We start from the raw sequence: 17,638 nt of genomic DNA on the forward strand, positions 1-17,638 counted from the left end.
AGAAAGGGAAAAAGCTTTGTCACCTTTGGCAGAAATGAGCTCACAGTGTTAACTGGAGGTGCTGAAGGAGCACTTTGACCCAAGATGGTACGATAAAGGCACTGCCAAGGGGAGGACGACTGTAAATGTCTTTGGTGGAGCACAGTGTCTACCAGAAACCATTCAGCAAACAAACAAAAGGACATTTTGGCTGCCCTTCGCCAGGAATAAAGGACGGGGCTGTCAACCACCTTCCTGCAGTGTTATGAGGAGTCAGAACCTTCAATTCTGGACAAAGCACAAACATGGGACATCGTCTTAACAGGTTTATTTCATTTCCAAAAGAAATGGGAACTTCAAAAGGAGTTCTTGGATGTGCATCGCCCAGAAGCACGGACACAACAAAGCAGTTCTGCAGAGATCACTCGAAGCCACTGCAAGAAGAGCGTTTATAGGGTCAGGATGTGGCATGGTGGGGATGTGGTCCATGTGTGCACCACCACAACCTGCACAGAGTTTTGTACTGAAGAAAAGGAGCAAAATCTCAGGAGGTCCATCAGTGAGAAGCTCTCTGCTGCCCAGAGCCGCTTCCCGGCCAAGAGAGGATTTGGCTCTAGCACCGAATCAGTGGGACCTCTACTGGAGTGTATGGCACCGATCACCCACCCACACTTTGTGCCCTTGGTTTTTGTCAGACTGACAGCACACAGAGCTTGGACTGTGTGTCACCTGCCCATTACCTGACCAGGTGTGCAATGTCCCAGTTGGCCTCCAGGGTCAGCGGTCCCTCCACCTCCACTCCCTTCTCTGTCACAACAGCGACTTCATACTAAAGAGAAGAAACAGAGGAAGTTTTCAGTAAAGCCCAGCCTACAGACTTGGATTTATGGTGGGCCCTATGAAAGTTTTCATCATTGACTGCCAATAATAAGAATTTACAACAGGCCCTATGGAGGTTCTCATCATTCACTGCCAATAACGATCACTGAGTTCAACTCAGTGTTACAGATCCATCCAATTTGGGACATTTGATGATTCTATGATTCATCTGCTTTAATGTGGCACCACATTCAGTAATGTCTGTCTTTTTCCTGGGTGGATAAGCGGAGTTGGCTCACTGTGGTAGGACGGTTCCTAAAGCTACGGGATTTCAGCTCTGGGTGTCACCGTGGAGGAGATGGGAGATGAAGCACAAACAGCACTCACTCTGTTGAAGGACCGAGCATCTCTGTAGTACAAAATCTTCATGCAGCGCTCAATCAAGTCGCGGGCTTCCTCCTTGGTCAGGCTGGGCTTCTTCTCCAAGACTTCTCTCATCAATGGCTGAATAAAAAGTCATCAACACCCAACAGCTCAACAGTCAGTCACCCTGCACCGAGCTTGTTGCTTCAATGTGCTCCGCATTCCCATTTGTGAGCACTAACCTGAGCCAAGTATGCGCCATACCCCGTAGCGAGAGTTGGGGCTTCATAGGCCACGCCGAGCATGTCCACGTAACCAAGGAAGCTGAAGGACAGAGCTGTGAGCATCACTGCTGCACAAGGGGAGGGCACCCAGAGCGCAGCTCATAGCCATGGGACCCCCCCATCCTTCTCTGTTTGGAGAAACTCTAAAGGATGTTCCCATCCAACAGAATTGAGCTGATGGGGTCAACCCCAATGTTCCATGTTCCCGTGTTCTCACCTCTCACCATTGTAGAACCCTCCGATGACAACAGTGTTCCACAGTGGGTTGATTTTGGACCTCCGGTTGTACATGACTCTGGTCAGCCAGGAGTGAATGGCTTTGGGGCTGTAACTGTGGCCATCTCCCAGCAGTTCCTCATCAATTCTAAAGCAGAGAGAAACATCATTCAACTCAGAGGAGCTGGGAGCCACCAGGCCAGCACCCAACCCACCTGAGCAGGACAAGGGATCGCAGAATAAGACTGTAGATTCATTAAGTTTGGAAAAGACCCCAAAGATCATCAAGCGCAACCCCAACCCATCACCACTCACAGAATCAGTGGGGTTGGAGGAGATCTCTGAGCTCACCGAGTCCAACCATCTATAACCACTAAACCACATCCACCCTCCTCTTGAAAACCTCATGCCAAATCTGTGGGCTGCCTGGAAACGCAGACTTTACACCAAGAGAAGCAGCCAAAGGCCACCAGTAATTAAAGGAGCTGGAGGATCCCAGTGAGTCCCTCCAACCTGGATGTGCTGCTGTGCGGCTCCTGGGACCAAAAAGACTTACACCATCTGGTTGATGATCTGAGTCAGGTACTGGAAGTCAGCATAGTCCCCGGAGGCGCCCAGCACGGTGCTGTCGTTCACCTTCAGCAGCCGGGAGATGCTGCGGAACCGCGCCAGGGACCCGTAGGAGCCCATCATGTCCGCCGCGATGATAGACAGCCGCGCATGCAATACCTTGGCGAGCCGCAGCACGACCTGCCGGTCCAGCCAGTCGCGGGCTCCTGGGGCCGAACGACATGCACTGCCAGCCGCAACCCCCAACTCCTCGGAGCCTCGCCCTTCCAGCCCCGATGCGCACCCTCCAGCCCCAGGCGACTTCCTACCCCCCCAACTCCTCGGAGCCGGCCCCAGCCCCATCCAGCCCTCCAGCCCCAAGGCAATCCTACCCGCCCGGAACTCTCGCAAGCTGTCCCAGCCCAACCTCCAAGCCCCCCCCACCCAAATGCCTCGAGAGCCGCCAAGCCCGCCCCCGCTCTCTCGAGCCCCGGCGAGTCCACCTCAGGCCAGGACCACTTTTGCTCGCCCCCCGCGCCGAACTGCGCTCGGGAGCCGCCGCAGGTCCGCCCTCCAGCCTCGCTTCCACCTCAAGGCCTCAGGGCACTTCCTACCCCCCCAAGAGCTTCCTTGCAGCGTCGCCGGAGCCCCCGTCTTAGCCTTCCCCCCAACTCTCGAGCCCCCAGCCGCCCCATCCGACGCTTTACAAGGCCCGAGGGCCGCTTACCCTCCCCCCCACGTGTGGCCCCGCCATCCAGGGTGCCCCCCCGACCCACACCATTGGTGTCCACAGCCCCCCCGCGCCCCGATGGCGCGGGTCCCCGGCACCCCAGACACGCCGCGTGACTCCGCCCGTCCATCTCCGTGCCCCCCATTCCCCCCCCCCATATCTCACAGGGTAGCGCTGTGGGGCAGCAGCCCGGTCCCGATGCCGACCCCCCCGGGGCTGTACGCTGCTCCCGGTGACGGACCCCCGGCCCAGAACGGCGGCGGCGCGTTCATTGCTCCGACTTCCATCTTAGTCACAGTGCGGCCGCGCTGCGCACGCGCGCCGGGAAGTGCGGCCTCCGCCGGCCACCGTAGTGCGAGGGGAGGAGTGGCGCCATCTTGAGGGCGGCGCGGGATGCGCAGAGTGAACGGCGCCATGTTGGGAGTGGCGGAAGTGAGGCAGGGCCGAGAGAGCTGGAGGGGGCGTGGCCGGGGGGCGTGGTTTGCGCGGCTCGACTCCGCCTTAAGGCGGGGCCTTGAGCGGAGCGGACCAATGGGAGCGCAGGGGGCGGGGCCTGCGGAGGTAACAGGTTGGGGCGGCGGCGGAGGTGCGCGGGGCGGTGCGGAGCGGTGAGTGCGGGGCTGTGGGGGGTCGGGGGTCCCGACCCCATTGCGGGGCTCAGAGGGGCCGGGGATCAGGGAACGGGGTCTGCGGGTCTTGTCCTGCACTATGGTACAGCATATAAGGTCTGAGGGTGTAGGGGCTGCTGTCCTTAGAGTGTGTCCTGCCCCGAATTGGAGCCTATAGGGTTTGAGGCTATAGGGGTCGGTTCTGTGCAGCCCATTCAGAACCCATAGGGGCCGGAGTCATTGGGGCTGGTGTCCCTGGGACGTGTCCTGCCCTGTGATGGGCTGTACAGAGGCTGAGCACAGTGTTGCTGGGGTCCATGCAGCGTGTCCTGCCCCACGGCAAAACCCAATGAGGGTCCCGTCCTGCTCCATGGCAGAGTATATAGGGCTGGGTCCATAGGGTCTGCTGTCCTTGGAGGTTGTTCTGCCCCATGGCGGAGCCCATAGGGCTGTGCCTGCTGCTGTTGTCCTTCCTGGGTGTGCTGTGCCCTGTGGCACCGTCTATAGGGCTGGGCTGCAGGGCTGCCCTTCCTGGGCTGTGCCCTTCCCCGTGGTAGAGCTTATGGGGCTGGAGCCCTGCAGCAGGTCCCACTGGGGCTGACTCTGCATAGGGGTTGCTTGACCCTATAGTCCCATATAGTCCCCTTAGGGTCTCTTTAAACATCCCATAGGGTCTGGCTCTGTTGGGAGGTACCCTGCCATACAGAACTCTCCGAAAGTCCTTGTTGTGGGCTGTGATGTGACCCATAGCACATCCCATAGAATACCCTCCAGTAAGGATTCTTCCCTGCTTTGGGTCTTCCTTCTTCATCTGTAGGATCCCTCATTGATCCTCTGTCCCCTGTAGCCCCTCCCTGCCCCTATAGGTGCTCTGCCCCTTCCATAGGGGGGTCTGCATTTCCTTACAGACCCTCTGGGCGCCCATGCTGCCCCCCTCCCACAAAGCCCCACTGCGATGTTCCCATAGGCACTGCTCTGTAGGGCCCCGGAGCCCCACAGATCCCATTCCTGTCCCTTTCAGGGCTGCTCTGCTCGTAAATTCCACACGGCCTTTGTGTCTCCGTCCTTATCTCTGCTGATAAGAGCCATGTCCCAGCCCTGCTCCTCCCACCCCAAGCACCTCTGGGATTGTGAGTCCGTTCCCTCCAGCCCTTGTCAGGACCCAGATAATCATTGTGGAGCTGCCCAAGGCTGAGCCCCATCCCACAGCAGGGAGAGACCTGTTGCTCCAGGACCTCAGGGCATCACTGGGGCCGACCCTTCCCGGCTGCAGGCAGCCGTAATGTGGCACCTCCTGCATCTTTAATGCTGCCCTACTTCGCTCAGCTTCAGTAGGAGAGAAATGCGTGTGCATGGTGGGATGTGATGCTGCCAGCCCCAATCCACCCCGGAATCCCCAATGCTGCTGGGCTCTTGGTGCCAATGGAACCCTAAATGACACCACCCCCATCCCTGCGGTGATGGGTAGGGCTGCCCGGGTCAGCTGTCCCCGGGATAACCCTTCCCTGTGCTCCGTGCTGCTGTTCCAACCCTTTGTTTGGAGCATACGGATTGCTCTGGGCTGGGTTTGCTCCCCGCCACCCTGACCAGTCGAGCTGGTTTGGAGTGTGGCTTGTAACTTGGATCCCATTGATAAGGATCCCATAGATAACGATTCCGTAGATAGCGGGGCTCGCAGCTTGGATTCCGTAGATAAGGATCCTGATCCTTTAAACAGCGATCCCATTGAAAGCACTGCTTCTAGCCCTGATCCCATAGATAACAATCCCATAGAGAGCAAGGCTTCCAGTTTGGATCCCATAGATAAGGATCCCCCAGATAACATTGCTATAGGACAATGTGATTTCCAGCTTAGACCCCATAGATAACACTCCTACAGACAGCACATCTTCCAACCCTGATCCTGTAAGCAGCAATCCCATACAGATACAATCCCATACTCCTTTTCTAGCTTGGATAACACAGTGATCCCACAGAGAGTGTGCCTTCCAGTCCCAATCCCATAGACATCAGCTGGGGTTGGCCGTTGGGTTGGACTGTTGTGGTTGGCCATGAGGGTTGGCTGTTGGGTTGGACTGTTGTGGTTGGCCATGAGGGTTGGCTGTCAGTGTTGTCGGGCTTTTGTGGTCCATTGAGTTGACCACTGAGGTCGGCCATTGGGGTTGGCTGCACGTAGACTCTTGGGTTGGCCAATAGCGTTGACTGTTGGGGTTTGCCGTGGAGCACCGTGTTGTGACCGACAGGTAACCATCCACCCGGGGATGGCTCTCAGCAGCCGCTGTGTTTTCAGGGCTGGGTGCAGGGAGTGGGACGGTTCCATCGTTGCCGTGTTGATGATTAACCTGAGCGCGGTGACGTCCCCGGGGCGTGGGGTGGACGCGGCCCCGTGACGCGCTCCCGGTTTCGGGTTTCGGCGATCGTTGCTGTTGGTCGGGGTTGCAGGCAGGGCATGGAGCCGTGCAGACTTTGTCCCTGTTGAGCAACCAGCGCTGCAGGTGGAGCAAAGAGCCCGAAGCGCAGAAAAACGGGCAGAAAAAGGCGATATTTCTGTGCTGGGATCCCGCTGTCCCCGTTCCCATGCCTGGGGCCGGGACGTGCGGTGCTGATGTCCTTCCCCTCCCGGCGCTGCCCGTTGCACAACAGCTCTGTGGGTTGCGGTGCCCACAAAGGGCCCTTTGTGCTCCGTATCTGCATGAGCGGAGCTGGCCGCCTGCCACGCATGGCTGCGGGACCCACGGGCAGAGCCGGGTGCCACCGTGCGCTGTGGGCGACGTGTCCCCTAGAACAACAAATAGGGTCCCCCTTTTTATCACCCTCATCCGCACTGCGATCCCCTCCTGGGGGCTGTGTGCTGTGTGGGATCAGCTCCGTGTTCCCGTGTTGGAATGCGGTCTGTTCCCCTTTATCTGAGCGCTGGAGCCCAGCCAGGATGGGGCATTCCCAGGGATTAGTGCTCACCTGCTCCTGGCTCGAGCTGTGGGGCTGGACCCACTGTGTGCCCATGGGGGAAAAGGATCCGTCCTCACTGCTGTACCCATAAGGTGGCAATGGAGTGGCCATGGGGACACGGTGACTGTGGGGTATCCATGGGGTGTCCATGGGGACACGGTGACTGTGGGGTACCCATGAGGTGGCCACAGGGAAATGGTGCCATGGGGTGACCGTAGGGACACAGTGTTCACAAGGAAACCATGACTGTGGGGTGGCAATGGGGTGGCCATAGCTTGACCATAAGGTGAGCACAGGACGACCACGAGGACATTTGGGGTCTGGTGCCGACCTCGTTGTCGTGATGCCACGTGGGGACAAGGAGCTCATGGCAGCAGCCCACGTCCCCATGGCCGCCCCGCTGGGTGCCAGGTGCTGCCACCTCCACCATCTGCTCGGGGCCGGTTCCTGCTGCACCAAGTTTGGCACCGACCCTCTGCCATGTGTTGGGCTCAGCAAACCAGCACCACCAGCACCGCGGGGTCCCCGTGGCCATTTGTCCTCCGCAACGTGCCCAGAGCTTTGGGGTGGGCACGGGGGGGGGATGTGGGGGCTGCACTGGGGTGACATCGGGACCGAGAGCTTTTAATGTGATATTTTGGTGCCGTTCTTCCTTTGTCCCTACGTGCGGGACGTGGTGACCCCGGCTCAGTGCCACCATCCCATGGCCGTGTGCTGAGCGCGTGGTGCTGGCGGTGCCGCTCACAGTGCGGTTATTTTGGGCAGCGATCGGAGCTGCCGGCACCGGAGGCAGCGGGTGGAGGAGCGCAGCGCTGTGGGGCCGGGGCCGCCCGGGGCGCTGCTGTCGCTCCGCATCAGCCCCGCTGGAGCTCCCGGCGCTGCGGTGGCCGCGGGTCGGTGCAGGCGGAGGGCGAGAGGAGGACGTCGGTGAGTGCCGGGTGTCAGCGCTGCGCTGCGGTGTGGGGTCGGTCCGGCCCCGTGGGGTCGGTGCTGAGTGGGGCTGGCGGTGCTGAGTGGGGCTGGCGGTGCTGAGTGGGGCTGGCGGTGCTGAGTGGGGCTGGCGGTGCTGAGTGGGGCTGGCGGTGCTGTGTGGGGCTGATGGTCCACTGGTGCTTTATGTGAGTGTTTCACTGTCGGCTCAATCCGGAGAAAGGGATTTCAGCACAGACTGGGAGCTGTGCTGTGCATGGGAGCAGTGCCACCGGCTCCCCAGCACTATGGGGTCGCGTCCCCGCTGTGGGATCACATCCACAGTGTGTGGCGCTGCCTGTCTTAAAGGCAGCATCAACCCCATGGGTCTACATCTGCCATATGGGGCCACATCAGCTCCGTGGAGCAGTGTCCCCACTGTGTCTCTGTGTGCCCCCTTGGGGTTGTGCCTGTCCCTGTGAAGCTGCCTTCCTGCTAAGGGACCATATGTGTCCTATGGGGCTGTGTCAGCCATACAGGGCTGCATCCCCCTAGTGCCGTGGGGCACAGGATGTGGGTTCCGCTGTGACTCTGCCCTCTCCCCTGAACAGCAGCACCGCATCCAGCATGGAGCGCACGGCGGAGAAGCAGAGTCCGGTGGACTACGGCGTCCAGATCCGCTTCATCAACGACCTCCAGGAGCCCCAGAAGGCCCCAAAGGCGCGTGCCAAGCCGGGCTCCTACGGGGTGGCCGTGCGCGTTCAGGGCATCGCGGGGCAGCCCTTCGTCGTCCTCAACAGCGGCGATAAGGGCGGAGATTCCTTCGGGGTGCAGATCAAGAGCGACGGCTCCTACCCTGCAGGGACCGCCAGCCCGCGGCCCCCGGACCCCCCCCCTGAGCCGGACCTCCCTGAGAACCCCTATGTGCGCCCACATCCTTCCTACAGCGATGAAGAGCACGGCGCCGCCCCGGCGCCCACCCGGCACAAACCCCATAGAAAGACGGGGGCTGAGCTGCGCCGGTCGCAGTCCCACGGCAACCTGCCGGCCGCCACCGACGAGCCCACGGCCACCGGCTCCAGGAGCAGCGGCACGATGAGCATCGCCCGCCCCACACACCGCAAAAGTTCCGGGTTTGGGGTCGCACCATCCTCAGACTCGGAGAGCCCGGGATCGCGGCACGCGGGGGGTGACATCGACACCGAGCCGCTCTCCTCGGTGAATTCCCTTATCAGTAAATTCGATGGCAAAGTGCAGCAGCGCGGCCGCGCGGCGCGGAGATCCCGCGTGGCTCCGGAGGAGAGGAAGCGCTCGCAGAGCCTGGACGCCCGCAGCTCCGTTCCCGACGGCCGCGCCGTGAGCGCACCGGCCCCGCTGCCCACCGGGGGGGGCAGAAGCGCGGCGGGGAATCGCGGCACCGAGGAGCGGCCGCAGAGCAAAGCACAGACAGAGCTGCAGGTACCGGAGGGGTTCGGTTCGGTTCGGTTCGGTTCGGTTCGGTTCGGTTGGTGGTGCCGCTCCGTGATCCCATGGGGTGGGAGTGGAACTGCAGTGAGGGATCGGTGCCCGGTGCTGAGATCTCTGTCCTGCCGGCAGCTGAAGTCGACGCCGGATCTGCTGCGGGACCAGCAGGAGGTGGCCCAGCCTGGCAGCAGCGAGGACCCCAAAGAGCTCATCTATGGGATCCTGAAGGAGGGGTGAGCATCCCCAAACCTGTGCCCCGTTGTGGGGTGGTTGTGAGTAGTGATGCAGCGTGGTTGGGTGTGGGTGGGTTGGGAACGCAGCAGTTGGTGCCATGTGGGTGAGTACCAAGGATTTGGGGGGTGACAGCAGTGAAGCACTTGGGGTGCCCCATCCTGCTCCATCCATCCCAAACCCAATGTGCTCCCTCTGCCATGATGTCCCCAGGAGCAGGGACAGCAGCGCAATGCTGAAGAGGAAGGCTGCGCTGGTGCTGGAGAAGCTGCAGGAGGTGGCGGTGAGTGGGTTAAGGACGGGGTTATGGCTTTATGGACTGGGTTATGGCTTTATGGATGGGGTTATGGCTTCGGGGTGCTGGGGGTGATACTGAGCCCTGCATGTTCCCAGGTGCCCACCAAGGGGACGACGTGCTCTCAGCCCCAACACCGCGCATTGGCCCAGAGGGTGGAGGAGCTGCAGGAGAGGTTGGATGAGGAGAGCAAGGTGAGGCTGCTGGTGGAGGGGGTACCCCGTGGGTATGGCTGCCATTGTCACTGCTGTGCCCCCAATGCAGCTCCGCCAGAAGCTGGAGCTGACCAAGGAGCGCGGCACCGCGCGGGCGCTGGAGGAGGCACAGGAGGAAAGTGCACGGCTGCGGGCAGTGCTGGAGAAGAGAATGCAGGAGCTGCAGAGGAGCAGCAAGGAGTAAGGGCTGCATGGGGCCGTGTTCCTGCAGCGCTGCACTGTGCTGCATGGTAGGGTCCCCGCGCTGTCCCCACCGGGTGGCGTGGAGCCCTTGAGCTGTGGATGTGGACTGGATTTCCCTCTCCATCAGTGAGGTCTGAGGGCTCTGCTGTGCGCTGTGGGGTCTCAGGGCTCTGCTGTGTGCTGTGGGATCTCAGGGCTCTGCTGTGTGCTATGGAATCTCAGGGCTCTGCTGTGTGCTATGGAATCTCAGGGCTCTGCTGTGTGCTGTGGAGTCTCAGGGCTCTGCTGTGTGCTGTGGGGTCTCAGGGCTGCTGTCCCTGCAGGCTCGAGGAGGCGAAGGCGGCACAGATGAGGGCAGAGGAGCAGCTGAAAGCGATGCGCACAGAGATGGGGACAGCCATGGACACCAGCGCTTTGTGCAAGGTATGTCCACATGCACTGCTCCACAACCATCCTTCACTGTGCCACCAACCACAGCCACCTCCGTGTCCCAGGAGCTGGAGGAGGCCCAGGAGGAGCTGGAGGAGGCCCTGAGCTCCCGGCAGCGATTGGAGGAGCATCTGAGGCTGCGGGAACGGGAGCTGACAGCGCTGAAAGGGGCTCTGAAGGAGGAGGTGGCCAACCACGACCGTGAGCTGGAGCGTGTGCGGCTGCAGTGCCACAGTGACATGGAGCAGCTCCGGCGCAGCGTGGAGGACATCTCGCAGGTGAGGGCTTTGTGTTTGGGACCTGTGTCCTCACATCCTCCATCTGCACACCATGACGAGGTTCTGTGTCCTGCCCCCACCCCTCTGTGCTCCATCCCTGGGGAAGCCTGGAGCTTATCAGTGCTGCCTGGTGCTGTGGGGCCCACTGCATCCTTGGGTCGCTTCCTGGGGAGCTGCTCTATGTGGTGTTAAATGGGGCAGATCCTCAGCATGCTCAGAGCATTCCTGGGCACAATCTGAGCATCCCCAGGGCAGAGAATCCCTGGGCAGAGCCTGAGCATCCTTGAGAGTATCCCTGGAGATCCCCTGGTGGAACATCCCTGGGCAGGGTCTGAGCATCCCCAGAGAACCCTTGGAGCATCCCTGGGCAGTGCACCCCTGGGCAGGGTCTCAGCATCCCCCATTGATGCCCACTTGGAGCCATCCACCTTTTGTTCCCCAGAACCGGGCTGACCTGGAGTCAGAGAAGCAGAAAATCGGTGCGGTGGTGCGGAACCTTCAGCGTGAACTGGAGGAGAGCGCCGAGGAGACGGGGCATTGGAGGGAGATGTTCCAGCGGAACAAGGACGAGCTGCGCGCTGCCAAGCAGGAGTGAGTCCCGGCAAATCGGGGTGTGCTCAGGGCTGTGGGGGGTTACTGACCCCCTCCATCTCATACTCCCATTCTCAGACTGCTGCAGGTGAAGATGGAACGGGAGGAGTTTGAGGAGGAGCTGCGGGAGCTGCGGGAGCGCTTTGCGGCCGCACGGGAGGAGGTGGAGAGGGCACGGAGCAGCGCAGCTGACCCCGAAGAGATGGAAGCACTGCGCATGGTGCGTAGCAAAGGGGGGATCTGGGTACTGTGTGTGCCCTGTCAGGGTCCCTGAGCCCATCCCGTCCCCAGGAGCTGCGCCGGGCACAGAAAGCACAGCAGGAGCTGATGGAGGAGAAGGAGCAGCGGGAGGAGGTGGTGCGGAAGCGGGAAGAGGAGCTGCAGGTGCTGCGCAGCGCTGTGCAGGATGAGGCCCAGAGCCACAGCGGAGCCATGGAGCAGTGCCTCCGTGACATGGAGCGGCTGCGGGAGGAGAGGGATGAGGCTGTCAGGGTGAGAGATGGGATGGGGATGGTGTATGGATGGGGATGGCGATGGCGTTGGAGTGAAGAGGATGGGGACTGAATGAGATTGAAATGGGAAGGGGAGGGAAGGGCTCAGTGCTGCCCAGCCACAAGCCAAGGGGCAATCTCACCACACCGCTGCAATGGGATCCCAATTTCACACCACATTTCCTGGGCTGGGCTGGTGGCCATGAGGCCCTTCCTGTTGCATGGCTGCATTGCAGGCAAAGGTTTCCCTGGAGGGTGAGAAGAAGACAGCGGAGGCAGCACTGCAGAAGCTGCAGGAGCAGCACGAGGAGCTGCAGAGGAAGGTGCAGGGCATGGAGGTGCAGTTGAAGGATTACGAGCGCATGGGGGAAAACTGGGAGGGCTCCCAGGCACGGCTCCGTGAGAAGGTCACCAAATTGGAGGTAATTGCGGCTGTGGGTCCAGGCTGAAGGACACGGGGTGAGATGAGGTCCTATTGGAAACGTGGGGACTTGGGAGAATGGAGGTGGCACCAGAGGGACACTGGGAGATGCTGGGGGGCTTCAGGATATCTGGGGATGTTTGGGGACATGAAGCAATGCAGGTGACACTAGTAGGACACTGGGGACATGGGGACATGTGGGGAATACTGGGGATCTTAGGGACACAGGGAGACACCTAGAGGCATGATAGGCCATAGGGGGATGCAGGTGGTGCCAGGGGGGCATTTGTACATACTGGGGGACATGGAGACAGTGGGGGGTGTAGAGGCACTGAGGGTTATTTTGACAGTGCTGTGGGACATTTGGGGACATGAGGTCACAGGGGAAGCACATGGCACTGGGGGGACACTGGGGACAGTGGGAATCGTAGAGGAGAGCGCCGTCCCCTGGAGCCATTCTCCCTCCCTCCCAGGCAGAGCGCAGACTCGCAGAGGAGTCATTGGGTGAAGCCACGGACCGTGAGCAGGAGCTGCTGCGGGCGCAGAGGTTCCTGGAGACGCGTCTGGATGAGGCACAGCGGGGAATGGCGCGGCTGACACAGGAGCAGCGGGAGCTGAGCGCATCCCTCCAGGACGAGCAGAGGCAGAAGGAGCAGCTGAAGCGCGCCAAGAGCGAGCTGGAGGAGCAGAAGCGGCTGCTGGACCGCAGCACTGAGAAACTGAACAGAGAGGTGGGGAGCGCCTGCACCCCACTGCCCCATCGCCCCTCTGTGGGGTGTGGGTGGAGGGCTGTGGTCCTCACAGATCTCGTCCTTCTCATAACCCACAGCTCCATCCCATGGGGAGGGCTTAGAGGGCGGTGGTCCTTATGGATCCCCTCCAGGTGGGGTATCCCATGTCTCGCTGGTCTCTGAGGTGCTTTGGCCCTGGTAGGGCAGGGGTGCAGGACTGCAGGGCTCTGCCCCACTCTTTGGATGTGCTTATCTCATTGTACAGATCCTTCCCTGTTACGTCGGGATGTCCCTGTTTGTGCTCACACTCCCTAAATCCATGCTGTCCTCATGGATCTGCATCAGGGGTCACATTGTCCTTTGCTCTGGGGCACCTACAGCGTCCCAGTGCCTTCCAGCTCCCATGTCACGGGCTTCTGCCAGTGCCACGGACAAGCAATGTCTTCCAAACCCCTCGCACCCCTTCCCAGCTCTGATCCCAGTGCTCTCCCACAGCTTGAGCAAATGACGGAGGAGTCCAACCGTTCACTGGCTGCTCTCAAGGCTCAGCTGGAGGAATGCAAGGAGAAATCCCGCAAGGAGATCACTGATTCCCAAAAACAAGCCAAGGACCGCAGTGCCGAGGTGGAGAAGATGCAGTTCAGCCTGGGACGGCTGCAGGATGAGGTATGGCAGGGACTGCTGGCCACAGGTGGCCCAGGTGACCCTGAGGCTGCTGTCCCCACACTGTGTCTCATTGCTGTTCCCAGGTCTCCAGGCTGAAGCAGGCACTGCAGGACAGCCAGGCGGAGCGCGATGGCGCGCTGCTGGAGCGGGACGTGATGCTGCAGCGCCTGCGTGGCCTCGAGGAGGAGGCAGATGCCAAGAGGCGCTCCCAGGATGATCGCTCACGGCAGCTCAAGGCACTGGAGGTGGGTTGGGGGCACCTGTTGGCACACAAAGAGTGAGGCTGTGGCACCTGAAATCTGGGGACACGGGTAACCAAAAATCCAGGGGCGGCGGTGCCCAAAGAGTGGGTCATTGGATCCAAAATCCCAGGGTTGGGGCAACTGAAAACCATAGTTTCCCAAACGCTGGGTCAGGGCGCCCAAAATTTGGGGTCTGATTGCCTGAAAATGGGGATCAGGGTGCCTGAAAACCAATGGGGTCATTGGCACCCAAAGAACTGGTCCTTGGCACCCAAAAGCTGGGGTTGATACACCCAAAAATCCAGGGTTGTTGGTGCCCCAAATCTGTGGTTGGGGCAATCAAGAACAGGGGTCATTGCACTCAAAAACTGGGTCAAAATCTAGGATCAAAGTGTCCAAAATGAAGGTTGGGGCACCTGAAAGACCAGCCCCTGGCACACAAAAGCCGACTTTTGGCACCCCAAAACCAGCGGGTCTGTGGTGCCCCAAAAAGCATCCAAAAAGGCACCCAAACCCACATCTCCACCCACTCCCTGCAGTGCTGAGCACTGACAGTGAGGGGCAGAGTGTGCTCAGCCATCCTGCAGCCTCACGGGGCGTCGGTGCTGTGAGAGAGCACCCATTTTTCCAGCCCTGTCCAATGAAACACCACAAATGATGGTGGAGAGCCCTTCTCCCACCACCCTGGTACCGTCCTGATGCTGTGGGGCTGGCGCAGACCCTCTGTCTGTCTGCAGGATAAATCCAAACGACTGGAGGAGGAGCTGGAGGAGGAGCGAAGCACGACTGAGCTGCTGACCGAGCGCATCAACCGCAGCCGTGACCAGGTAGGGCGGCCAGCGGAAATCCCATGAGCGTGATGCAAAAACAATGCCCAAAATTATGGAGGGAGGTTGGTGTTTGTGCAGGAAGTTGGGGCTGTCAGCTCCCAATTAACCCAACTGCTCATTAGCTTCAAAGCCAGAGGTGACGCAGGAGCTGTGGCACGGGCGGCGCTGGTGTTGCTGATGGGTTGTGGGAGCCGCAGCCCCATTGCTTACAGCTCTATTGGGGTGGACAGGAGCATTCTGGCTCCGTGGGGCTGGGCTTTGGGGTGGGTTATCCCATTTTTCATCCCCAAAAGGAGCATATCCCAGCAGAGCTTGAGAAGTGATGGCAGTGACCAAGGCTGTGGCCAAACCTCCCAACACCGCGGCATTGGCTTGGCCAGTGGATGGCCCCATTGTTTGTAGGGGTGATCTGGGCCCCAGGAGCACCCTGTGGGGCTGGGAACTGGGGAGTGGGGTGGCTGATTTGGGTAGGTCTCCCATTTCTCATCCCCAAATGGGGCACGTCCCAGGAGAGGTTTGCTCCACGTGTCCTCAATTTGTCCAAATTGAGCAATGCAGTGTGTAGGTGGCAGTGAAACTGGAGTGTGGCTCTGACAGAGTCACCGTGTGATTTCTGGGGCTGTGTTGACTTATCATTTAGGCAACCCTACATAAAATCCCATTCCCACAACTTCAAAATGACACCCAAAGCGGTATGGTTGGCTCTGGCTGAGCCCTGGGGTGTTGGGTTTGATCCACTGGTGCACAAAATCCATATTGGCCTCAAGCACGGCTGCACCACAGTGCCCAAAGGTCCCCGCTCCCAGTCCAACCAGTTAAACCCTCCAGTGGAGAATTGCAGCCTGCACACCCAGGGGTGGGAGGTGTGGCAGCTGCTTGTTAGGAATAGAAAGAGGGCAGCTAATTGGGGAGGGAGCTGTCAGCTGCTCATTGGTATGTGTGACCATTGGGAAGGGATTGGGGCTGGCACTGCTTTGACCGAGGCTGTGGCCAATGTCCCCATCCCCAGATTGACCAGCTGCGTGCTGAGCTGCTGCAGGAGCGCTCGAGCCGCCAGGACCTGGAGTGTGACAAGGTCTCACTGGAGCGCCAGGTGGGCACTGGGGACCACATCCCTCATCCTTCCATGCCCCGAGTGATGGAAACAGTGGTGATGGGCGCTGAGCTCCACGCTGTGCCATTACGCTGCACCCTGGGCACCTCCCCATGCCCACGTCCCTCTGCATGGATGATAATTGCCACTGTATAACCATCCTCATTGCAGCCACTCCTTGGGAGAGGTTTCTGGGCTGGGATCTCCACCAGCAGCCCTGCCATCCTCCCCAGAGGCCCGTGTTGACTTGGTGGCTGAGGCTGGAGTTTGGCTGACCTGGTGGACAAGGCTTGGATTGACCTGGTGGCCTCTATATCCCCTTCTCTCCAGAACAAGGAGCTGAAGAGCCGCCTGGCCAGCTCTGAGGGCATGCAGAAGGTGGGCAGCTCCGTCTCTCAGCTGGAGGCACGCCTGGAGGAGCTGCAGGACCGGCTGCAGGCCGAGGAGAGGTAATGACCCCATTGTCCCCAACGCCATCATGGACCAACCGTGCCATCAGGTCCTCCCCCAACACCTCTCTGCAGGGAGAAGAGTGTCCTCCAGTCCTCCAACCGCAAGCTGGAGCGCAAGGTGAAGGAGCTGACCATCCAGATTGATGATGAGCGGCAGCACGTCAATGACCAGAAGGACCAGGTTTGTGGTGGGCACATGGCCACCCGTGGCCGTGGGTTGGTGCCATTGTCACAATGGGCATTGTGTAGTGCTGGTCCCACAGCCATGGGTTGGTGCCATTGTCACAATGGGCATTTTGTAGTGCTGGTCCCACAGCCATGAGTTGGTGGCCACCATGGCGATCGATGGCCTCATCTCCACAGCTAAGCCTGCGTGTGAAGGCTCTGAAGCGTCAGGTGGATGAGGCCGAGGAGGAGATCGAGCGGCTGGAAGCTGCCCGCAAGAAAGCACAGCGGGAGCTGGAGGAGCAGCATGAACTCAACGAGCAGCTGCAGGGCCGCATCAAGGCACTGGAGAAGGAGGCCTGGTAGGAAGAGGGGTGGCCCCACGGCCTTGCTGTGCTCCACTGCCCCATGGACGAGCCCCATACCCTCGCCATGCCCCACAGCCCCACCATGCCGTGCAGCTCCATCTTTCCATGCCCCACACTCTGTACTCAGCCCTCTCCTCTCTCCCCAGGCGCAGAGCCGCCCATGCGGCCACCGACTCATTACTGCAGGATGACGCACTCAGCTCTGACGAGGACCTGGACAGTGCCTATGGACCATCCTCCATTGCTTCGCTGCTCAACGAGGCCAACCTGCAGACCAGCTCCTGCTGAGCCCAGCTGAGCCCCAGGGCTGCAAGAACTGCTCGGAGGTCTCTGCCCTGCTGGTGTTGGCCATCGGCCCTGTTCTTCTGCCTGGCTTTTTGCCCCTGGTGGCCCCAGGGTTTGTGGCTGTGAGGATGGAGCCTGCAGTCCCCAGGGGCTGCCACCACCATGATTTATTTTTATACGCAATCGTCTCCTCTCTTTTCCCTCTCAAATGCTATTTGCAATAAAATGGACCATTCCAACACCGGCAGCAGTGCAGGACTGGGGCGCAGGGTGGGGGCACGCAGCTCCCTCCTGCCAGGCTGGGTCTGGCCCCAAGATACATCCTCATTATCACTAATTAACGAGAATGGGAGCCGTGCCAGGTGCTAATTAGCACCGTTGTGTTGATTGGCAGCGCTTACCGCAGTTCCCCTCTATGGCCTCCAGCGGGGCCTCACTGCTGCTGCCCCTTGTGCTGCCTCTGTCCCTGCTGCCTCAGTTTCCCCACCTGCACTCGGGGTGGTGGCAGCGGGGCCGGGGGGACCCCATCCCATCCCTTTGCCCAACCCAGCACCCGCTGCAGCACAACCAGTCCAGCTCCTCCCAGCAGCGCTGGGCTGCACCAGAAGGGCTTTGGCACCAGTTTGGGACCAGTGTGGGACCAGTTTGGCACCACTTCCCCATCTCGGAGCCCCCCAACGCAGCTGAGTGGCCCCGTGGGTGTGGCCAACGTGGAGGGGGGCGTGGTCTGATCGACTGGGCGTGGTTTTGAGTGGGCGTGTCAAGTGATGGGCGTGGTCATGGCGAAAGGGGCGTGGCTTCG

The 17,638-nt window shown here is 60.4% G+C and overlaps 2 protein-coding genes across 5 annotated transcripts; one reads left to right on the forward strand and one right to left on the reverse strand.

The window, feature by feature from the left end:
* Nucleotides 1-292: 292 nt before the first annotated feature.
* Nucleotides 293-3,356, reverse strand: PSMB4 (proteasome 20S subunit beta 4). The gene is given in 7 exon segments (XM_032449219.1): nt 293-413; nt 720-808; nt 1,186-1,302; nt 1,404-1,485; nt 1,663-1,809; nt 2,218-2,395; nt 3,086-3,356. Coding segments are annotated over 7 exon segments (897 nt in total). The 3' UTR covers nt 293-400.
* Nucleotides 3,357-3,470: 114 nt separating this feature from the next.
* Nucleotides 3,471-17,077, forward strand: CGN (cingulin). 4 transcript variants are annotated; one of them, XM_015884688.1, is made up of 21 exons: nt 3,471-3,548; nt 8,018-8,864; nt 9,003-9,103; nt 9,315-9,384; nt 9,495-9,590; nt 9,661-9,791; nt 10,118-10,217; nt 10,289-10,501; nt 10,944-11,092; nt 11,171-11,312; nt 11,384-11,584; nt 11,820-12,005; nt 12,478-12,735; nt 13,231-13,401; nt 13,485-13,646; nt 14,381-14,470; nt 15,483-15,566; nt 15,897-16,015; nt 16,091-16,199; nt 16,382-16,545; nt 16,698-17,077. In XM_015884688.1, the coding sequence occupies exons 1-21, from the start codon at nt 3,472-3,474 to the stop codon at nt 16,837-16,839; spliced, it is 3,612 nt and encodes a 1,203-aa protein (XP_015740174.1). In that variant the 5' UTR covers nt 3,471; the 3' UTR covers nt 16,840-17,077. The 4 variants fall into 4 exon arrangements, with proteins under 4 accessions (XP_015740174.1, XP_015740175.1, XP_015740177.1 ...); XM_015884689.2 differs by having other exon boundaries at nt 3,484-3,548; nt 8,021-8,864; XM_015884691.2 differs by lacking the exon at nt 3,471-3,548 and adding an exon at nt 7,236-7,424.
* Nucleotides 17,078-17,638: the final 561 nt, after the last annotated feature.

This window comes from Coturnix japonica, chromosome 25, assembly GCF_001577835.2.
Source record: "Coturnix japonica isolate 7356 chromosome 25, Coturnix japonica 2.1, whole genome shotgun sequence".
Taxonomy (NCBI): Eukaryota; Metazoa; Chordata; class Aves; order Galliformes; family Phasianidae; genus Coturnix; species Coturnix japonica.

What these genes read in the sequence shown, in the direction of transcription:
- CGN (XM_015884688.1), top strand. Translation starts at nt 3,472, where the DNA reads ATGGGAGCGCAGGGGGCGGGGCCTGCGGAGGTAACAGGTTGGGGCGGC. An exon ending in GCGTGGAGGACATCTCGCAG is followed by an intron (nt 10,502 to 10,943) that starts GTGAGGGCTTTG and finishes TTTGTTCCCCAG; the next exon opens with AACCGGGCTGACCTGGAGTC. An exon ending in AGAAGGTCACCAAATTGGAG is followed by an intron (nt 12,006 to 12,477) that starts GTAATTGCGGCT and finishes CCTCCCTCCCAG; the next exon opens with GCAGAGCGCAGACTCGCAGA.